The sequence below is a fragment of the Castanea sativa genome, chromosome 9, assembly GCF_040712315.1.
Source record: "Castanea sativa cultivar Marrone di Chiusa Pesio chromosome 9, ASM4071231v1".
Lineage (NCBI taxonomy): Eukaryota > Viridiplantae > Streptophyta > Magnoliopsida > Fagales > Fagaceae > Castanea > Castanea sativa.
The window spans coordinates 25,828,167-25,837,725 of NC_134021.1; the positions used below are offsets into that span (position 1 = coordinate 25,828,167).

At 30.0% G+C, this 9,559-nt stretch overlaps 1 protein-coding gene across 1 annotated transcript; it reads right to left on the reverse strand.

Annotated features, from left to right (window-relative positions):
- Window positions 1-3,664: 3,664 nt before the first annotated feature.
- On the reverse strand, window positions 3,665-4,644 carry LOC142610880 (uncharacterized). The gene has a single exon (XM_075782850.1). It carries the CDS (start codon window positions 4,590-4,592, stop codon window positions 4,008-4,010), a length of 585 nt encoding a protein of 194 aa, XP_075638965.1. The 5' UTR covers window positions 4,593-4,644; the 3' UTR covers window positions 3,665-4,007.
- Window positions 4,645-9,559: the final 4,915 nt, after the last annotated feature.

A 9,559-nucleotide genomic window follows, 5' to 3' on the forward strand; every position in this document is an offset into this window, starting at 1 on the left:
CCCAGTTAAAAATCAATAACAATTTACTATTTAGGATTTGTTGTAAAAATATTGTAGATGTAACATTACTCAAAAATAAAATTATAAAATATCATACCAAGGCCCACCATAGCTAAAATAAAGGAATTGAGAAAATATTGTGACATTTATTGTATTCTTGACTTTTTTTTTGTTTTTTGTTTAGTCAATTTGTTGAGCCCAAATTCATAGTTTTATGGAAAATTTTCTTGGGTTTTTTTAACACATTGTTTAAAGTAAAAAACACATAGTTTTACCAACAACAAAAAAAATTATAGAAAAAAGTACTTTCTCCCTTTATGTTTGGGGTAATTTCATCTCTCAATTTTAAAATTGAATAATTTCCTCCTTTATATTTTGTAGACAAGCATATAGTCCTTGATGTTATTCTCTTAGTTAAATTTTAACAAAATCGTATGATTCCTAGAATGTTTCATTGTGCAATATCCAAAACGCCTAACAAAATTTTAATGTCTAAAAAATTTTCTTCGTATATTTTGAGTTTTGTGTTAGTAATACTTAGAAAGTAAAAATAGTAATTTATGGTATTCTATTTGTTACCTAAAGAATACTAATTCATTAGAGGTTTAAATCTTCTAGATTTATAATTTAATCTAATAAAAACTTCAATGACATATATGTCTTTTGTTATTTTGTTCTTTTTTTTATTTGTTTTCTTTCTTAAAAAGGTGTTCATTAAAAATTAAGTAAGCTAAGCATCGTTGTTAGGTTCATAAAATAAAATGATAAAGAAGGAAGTATGAATAACAAATTTTTTTTTTTTTTTTTGAGAATGTGAATAACAAAATATTCATTGCAAATGGTTGTAGGTATTTAATTTGATGAAGAGTTTCAATTGTAGCATATATCATCATTTATTGTGAATATTTAAATATTGTGATAATGTTTTATTAAAACTTTGTTGTTTATTGTTGGAAGATGACAACATTTGTTATTATTCTTAATAGAATTTTTTTGTGAATAGATACTATTTTTAGTATATTAGTTCTAAGAAATTATCATACTAAATAGATAATCATATATTAAATAACTATTCTAAATTTAAAAGCATGATTTGATACTACTTTAAAAAAAAATTTATCTAAAATTTTCTCACTCAACGGACAGTACGTGCCTTACACGTGCAACCCTTACTGGTACGGTATAAAATTAGAACCTATAATGTTTTGGTCTTTTTTTACATATTTATTTATTTATTTTCGATTTTTAAACGTTTTTCCTTTGTAAGAAGGATAGGGATGCTGTCGCTTTGCTGTGACTTTGTACAATACAATAATAAAGAAATTGATTCGGCCACATTATGGATGACTTAAAATATATGTGAGACGTGCCAGTCTAAAAATAAGCTTTTTACCTCACTTTCTTATTTCTAATTTTAATACAATTCTTCTGTGGACGCAATTAATCATATGCTTGGTTACTGAGCTTTCTACTGCACCTTCTACACCTTGACACAACTGGAAGTGGGTGGAGTCGGCAATATTTTACGGAAAATTAATCGTTGTAACGTATAGCGTAAGGTAGATAACTTGGTCAAAAAAGTCTATAGTAATACGGATTTTGTTTTGTCATAATTTGTACACGTGTGAAGTGATGATTTGAAGCTATTTAAAGTGAAAACTTCACAAGTCGGTTTTGATTATTTTTTGTCACTCGGTTTTATGTAATTTAATCACAAATTGATAATTGATTGCGATGTGACAAAGTGTCTCTAAAGTAAACTCTAAAATTACTCGGTGAATTTCTTGAAAACTCTTATCACTATTCATTGATTACATAGATTTGTACCAAGTTTTTTGAGATTTTCTTTTTGTACCAGATGAGTTTTGAAAAATGTTAAACATATAAATTATTTTACAATTTTTTTTATAAGTTACTGATGTAGTAAATTATTATTAATAAATAAAAAATGAAGTTAGAGATGGGATCAAATAATATTAGTGAAAATTTACCACAATAAAATTTGTAAAAATAAGATAAAATAGTTTGTATTTATAAAATTACTCTTTTTTAATTTTTTGTGTTAAAATATGGACATTTTTACATTAATAATAGATATTATTATAAAATAGTTTTTTTTTTTTTTTTTTGGATAGGATGAAATAGTTGATATAAATATGTGTGAAAGGAAATTTGTGTTTCCAATTGCAGGAAGAAATAAACAAAATAAAGAAAAGAACAAAAGTATTTTTTTTTTGTTCGTTGAGAAACAACAAAAGTCATTTAAACGGCGCATTCATACTGAATTATAAGAAATGGCTCAAATACCAAAGATGAAAACATCAAACTGGGCTCCACATTGCCACCACGCCTATGTCTAGCAGGTAGGGAAAGTGAGAGAGACCACAAACCTACTCCGGATCTAAGTGATTGCCAACTATATATATATAACCAAAATCCATACTTGGTCCAAAGCTTACAACGCAAAAATCAATTAATCACCAATGCGATGAACTGTAGCAAATCATACGTACTCTTAAGGATATTCACAATCAGCATGATCATGGAGTTAGAACCATGATTTCATGCTTTAGAAAAACCTACTTTTTACTATTATTTCCTACAATGTTTTACACTATACTATAAGATATTTATATTTTTAACGTGATCTGAAAGAATATGAATGTGATAATGTTTACATTTTCGTATAAGATATTTACATTTTCAACATGATTTGAAAGAGTATGAACGTGACACGTAAATATCTTAATGTGATCTGAAAAAATATGAATGTGATAATGTTTACACTTTCGTATAAGATATTTACATTTTCAACGTGATTTGAAAGAGTATGAATGTGACACGAAAGCGTGTCAAATATTATTAGACGTGAAATAATTATTGCCATTTGGTAATGAAAAATATAACAAGAAGACCCAAATGAGAGGGAATCCAAAACATAATTTGCAAGAAAGTCATGGGCACAAATAGATATTTGGACCTCCTTAATCTTTTTCATTTTATTTAATTTGTGTCTTTATTTGGAGAAATTATTAGGTCTACTAAGAGGATTACTGATGATGTCTATTTGATCTCCCAACCAATAAAATGTTGTTATTTATGCAAATGTGACATCATTTAGTAATTTTTAATATTTATTATTTTGTGTTGATTAGAAAGCTCAAACATACATTTGCATAAATAACATCATTTCACTGGTCAAGAAGGACCACATCAACAATTCTCTTTACATAAATAATAATTTTTCCTTTATTTAGTCAGTCCACAGGAAACCCGGAAAACTACCAACTAGAAATTAAGTAAATCATCCCCAAAATTTATAATAAACGTGTTCTCACTCACCCAAACTAAACTACTCGACAATACTGTTACGGCCCTGGCTTGGTAGAAATCTTAAATTATTTTGGGTTCTTGTTAGCCTTAAGCCTATAACTGCCTGACCTATATTTAAAAAAAGAAAAAAGAAAAAGAAAGTACAATAGAAGTTGTCCATGTGGTCTGGTGTAGTAAGTAGATCATGCAGTCTGTGTAGGCACACTCTATAATCTCTAACAAATCCTTCTTTTCAAAATGCAGTTTAGGAAAGTTACCAATTAACACTATAAAGAGAGCGAGAAATGATCAAATTTTCAGGAACTATATTTAATTAAAACATTTAAAAGACTTCAAAAGTAGGATGCTCTCAATAATTATCATTGAAAGTTGCAACCATTTCAAAGAGAAGAATTGCACAAATCCCTACATCCAATCATGTACAATTCTCCATGTACCCCATCATCCAAGTCAGAAGAACGATCCAGAAGTAGAAAATGAAAGTGAAAAAAAAAAAAAAAAAAAAAACTGAATCCCAATTCTCACCCAAGTCTTTTCCCACTCTATAAATTTTAACATAAAAGAATGGGAAAGTAGAAAATACTACACCAAACACCATATTTTTATATCTCTTGGACTCACATGCAATTCCATGCATCCAGCATTAATTTTTGTTGGTGTGAATGAATCACAAATCACATGCTTCTAGCCATCATTTCTTGGAATCTCCTATAGGATTCCTGCTTCTCCAACTTGAACTTTTCGTGGCAGCTTGCAATGAACATCTCAGCTAGCTTATCAATCTCATTGATATCAGTCTCGGTCTTTGAATTGTCACGAACCTTTTCTTCAAGCCATTGGAGGTACCCAGAAAGCTGTGACTCTCCACAATCCTCACCTGCTTGGTCCGTTGAAAGCATAGAATTCCACGTGGAGTCATAGTACAAATGGGTCTCATCATCTAAAACAGGAGCTGGTACAGGAACCACATGGGAAGAGCACCAATTATAGTGTAACCTAAATGACCCAAAGAATAACTTGTTCTTGCTCTTGTTGGTCTTGTTGTGGGGGTATGTGAAATTGATGGGTTGGATTTCCTTGACAATCTCAATGACAATAGATTTGGCCTTGGAGAGAGCTCGAAAGGCGCGGCACACGTGTGAAAATATGAGAGTGTGAATTAGGGTTTTGATCTTGTTGAAGCTTAGAGTAGAAGATGGTGGTTTCATTGAGAAAACTTGAAGAGGGTGGAGAGTTTTGGGATTGGATGGGCTAAACATTTTGGTGTGTGTGTGGTGTGTGGTGTGTGTAAAACTGTAGACTTCTAGTATGGATGAGCCTTGTTGAAATGGATATATAAAGAGCTTTGATTACCAGTCTTACCCCTGGACTTTCTGTTTATTTCTTATTGTAAGGATTAAGGACAACCAACCAACTTTTTTTTGGATTATGGGGGTGAGGTCTTTTTCATTGTCGGGATTTTGATATTGACGATGTGCAGGACTTAAAATGTGAAAGATATATTTTCAAACTTCAATTAAAAGGTCATATTGTATGAGACCCGCTAAGATTTTTTGAACTTTGTGGCAATCATGTTATTTGAAAAGGTACAACAAGGTTGTTTTGGGAATTAAATTAGCAATTCCACAGTGAGGTCTATAAGAGATGTCTGGCTCCAATACCAGTGGATTATTGAATCTTATTATTAATTATTGACCCATAAACGGCGATTAAGGCTTAATCGTCGACAAAATTACAAGCCCAAGGAATACTAAAATGGTAATTACTAACTAAGTAGAATATATGATCATTAATTTCTAGCTTATATTTTCTGGATCGAGCACTATTCACCAAATTTCATTAATTATCCAGGCGTTTTGGTATATAAACTTATCTTAATGTCTAATCAATCCAAAACCCAAGAAATTTCGTCAGAATTTGCTTCTAGACGAATCTCAATAAAAATGAAAACACCAAATCATGATCATATCTTAGGTAGTCATGTGGTTTTGTTTGCTGCAATTTTTCGAAGTACAAATGTATTCTCAATTTCATTTAATTAAGTACCATATATATGAAGTTGTTTAAAGCTCAACCAACTAATTTAACTTCCAAGTTACCAAAGTAGGGCTTCTTGCAGACTTATCTAGTGAAGAAGCGTTGAGTCACTGACCTCTTGATGGCAAACCAAATTAAAGAAGATAAGGAAGACACGTATTCAAGGAAGCTAGAAAGATAAAAATTAGTCATAATCCTTGCTAATTCAACTCTATCCTCCAAATATTTTAAAAGATACAACAAATAAAACAAAAATAGAGGGTTGGTTGTAGACTTTGGTTAAAAACGCATTGACTATTCGAATGGCAAAGAAAAATGATGGCAACATATACACAAATAACATAAATAACTGAAGAGACTTAAACATGATTGCTATGGCATTTTTCCTAGGAAATTCCTAACTCTTTCCCACCTTTGAGATATATGTGATACTTTCAATCTATGTCTATGAGGTATATGTGGTCGTCATGCTCATACGTACTATAGCTTTGTTTTCCTTCAAACTTGGGACTAATTAAAGTGACACATATGGCAATTACTTGCGCTCCTTAACTTGTATTTCAATAACAAATGCAAGTTGCTTGGTTGTGATAAAATTGAATAATGTTTTCTATATTTTTTTTAGTGACTTGGGTGCGGCTTTAGCTAGTGGAAATTAAATTGTGCAGAATGAATTTTCGGGGATTGATTATCCATTTTACGTAGCAATCATATGGCATATTCTGTACTCCAAACAGAAGGATCTCGAATCTCGAAATTCACATGACAATGTCAATCATATATATGATGAATAGTTGAGTTCTTGTAATTACACTGCAGGGAATGATTAAGTATGCAATACAATAAATGCTACTAACGTTAGGGGTTGTCTCAAAATAAGCAGGATTTTATTCTAACTTCCAAGTAAAAAGTTATTAAAGAAATAAAAATGACTAGAAATGTTAAGGTCATTATTTTTAGGCCTTAATGGTGGAATTTGTCAAAATTAAGGCGCACCTTATAGCAAAGTAATGACTTTTGATCAGAAGACTGTTTTCTTTTAGTTAGCCAAATTTCATGCGACACTGTCACTCAAATAATTTCTATTAGCACTTCTTGATCTTGTGTCGTTATTTTAGATGTCTTTGCTGCTCCATGAAAGTTTGTGTAGTCTATTCTACATCAATTATGGACATAGTAGATTGTGATTAGTGTAAATATTATGTTTATACTTTATATATAACTATCATTAACATTATTATTATATATAAATTACAAAATGTTACGTTAATAGTGTGAAATTTGTTGTAACATTAGACTTAATTAGGATATTCAATAATAGTCGTCTTAGTCATAAAGGTTAGTCTTCGGCTTCATTAAAAAGAAAAAAGGTTAGTCTTTGGCTTGAATAAGTTATAATGTGTGTCATCCTCTTAACCTTTAGCACTCAATGCTTTATGTTACTATTTCTTGAGCTTTTTTTTTCCTTGGTAAAATTGCACGTAGAGTTGATGTGCAAGGACACTCTAAAACCAGCCAAGATAGGTTTCAATCTCTATTTCTTTACTGGTTTGAAAATTATAAATTTAATATTTAGGTTACGGATTGCACAGGGACATGGTTCAGTTTTTTTTTTTTTTTTTTTGAAATTTTTTTTTATTATAAGCATACAAGCAGGCCATAGCTAATCAAAATTTCGATAAAATTGTATGAAGAACTGAACAAACTATATATATGAAGCACATCGCATGGTAGAAATCTGAAGTACAGGTACAAGGTAAGGTTCGTGTGTTTCTTATGTGTGTGGAGAGAATCTACACAACATCAACAAAGGAAATAAAGTAAAGGAAGTGGTAACAGTTGGTAAAACCCTCATCCAACTTTAGTCTGTACCAAAAGATTTATTCAACCACATTTGGAAGATTGGAATACATTTCCTTTAATATATTCCTTCAGAATCATTTGTCACCATCATGGAAAGTCCCATGTAACTAAACATTTCAACTTTCCATGTTCTGCGATATTTTTATAATCTATCTTCGATAGTGTGGACAGAAATCTCTAAAGACTCTTCTTCTACATGTCACCCACAGCTAGTTGACAAATCACTCTATATTGTCACCTAATAATATATGTTTTAAAAAATTTCTTTCCAAGAAAGCAAGTGACGAAATGAATGGATAAAATGTACAAACAATTAAGTCCTAAACTCACCTCCGTAAGAGTATTCTATTCTTGAAATTCCTAAACACTCATAAACTCATGTAGAAGAATCATTTTGTGCTATAATTTTTGGATAAAGTTTGGCTACAAATGAGTTTATAGCCAGTGATTACAACTTCCTCTATAAAAATTAATATGATATTATTTTTGAAAATCTAACTGTTAAATTTTATATTTTTTATGTTCTTAAGGCGCATATCAAATTTTGAGCTAATCGGATTTTATTTACTATTTAATTCATACATTTCTTTTTTATGCATAATTTTAGATTTAGATTACAAAGAATGAAAATTTAAATATTTAATTGATGATATTGAGATCTTCTAAAATTTTTGCAAGTATGGAGGATATAAAATGTAATCTGATGGTAGATTTGTTAAAATTCGTATATAATAAAAAAATATTAAATAGAGTTGTAATTATTGGCTACAAATTGTATAGTAAATATAGTAATTCAACATAGACTTTTTTTTTTCTTCCCTCGGTGCTAAAAAATTGGAAAAAAGAGTAAAGTGGAGTGAAAAGAACTCATTAAATAATATTTTAAGCCTACCCAAAAGTATTTGGTTAAATTAATTAAATTAAATGTAGTGTCACGTAGTGTTGTAATTCATTTGATACCTTTAGTATTTTTAACGTCCACGATTTAAATTTCTATATCCATAATTATTGAAATATATGAATAAAAAAAAGGATAAAAAAGGAATGCATCATAAATGACTCAATATTTATATCTTTTCAAAAAAATATTTTTACATACATAGCCTCAAACATCGATAAGCAACTCACTATTTGATTTATTGATTTTTATATGATTTGGGGCTAGTCATATATATATATATATAAAGCAAACAGAAAGGTTGTATTTATATGGAGACTTTGATTCAAATTGTGAACAAATCCATGAGAGTCGTAGAAAACCTTTCAAATCTTTTCAATCCCAATAATTGAAACAATTTTCTTCTTGCTTTAGTTTTAATATTTGTGATGAAAGTTCAACTTTAAACAATATGAATATAATAGATGATATTCAATGTATACGCTACATAATGACTCAACTTTTTACCTTAATGGATCTTATCCATTTCTTGGTTTCTTCCACTTATTGAAAAATACATAAAAAATTTCTGCCTCTTGCCTAATTTGTCAGCCTTCTAATGATGGATTATCAAAAGTAAAAATATAAATATAAAAGAGTGATGAATTTTAAAAACTGCGCTGTAATTATTTTGGTTTTTATTTTCCCTCTGAATTAGATCTGCTCCATGGCATCAAGGGTGGCCCAGTGATCTTGGTGGCTACTTTATCTTTTCTCATATTCCTTTTTCTTTTTGGCAAAGTTATTCGAAAATATAGATTTTACAAATGTAACTCAGTATGTTTATTTGGTGGAAGGACACTGTCATCCTGTTTCTTGAGCTAATAGGATCTAGAAAAACTATCTTTGATGGGAACAAGTACAACCATGCACTGTGTGTTTTAATAACTAGACGAATTGAATAGGGCTAAATCTTTAAAGAAGATCTTGTAAATTTTTACTGTATCTCTAATTCTCCTTTTCCTGGCCCCAAATTTAGCCAAAAGAAAATATTCGATCAAAATGAGTATTTTTAAGTTTACAAAAGTTCTTTTGCTAATGAAAAAACGAACACAGGCGTGCACTCAAAGAAATTGGTTACAAAAACAATACATGAAATTAGTATGCACTTGTTCTTTGGCTACTGAGTCATGATCCATTGAACATTTCAAGATGATGCAAAACTTAGGCACATAGATAAGTTGTTCAACCTTTCTATATATGTGTTTGGAAACGTTATACTTAGGTAAAAAGAGTTCATTATAATCATTATAAGCTTAATCATGACTTCACCCCCAATGATGAATTGCACATGGTAAAGTTAAAGCCAAATCATGCATGATAGAAGCAAAATCGGACATCATTTTCACCTATGGATTTGATGGTCTCATCCATATAATTGTGTGATTA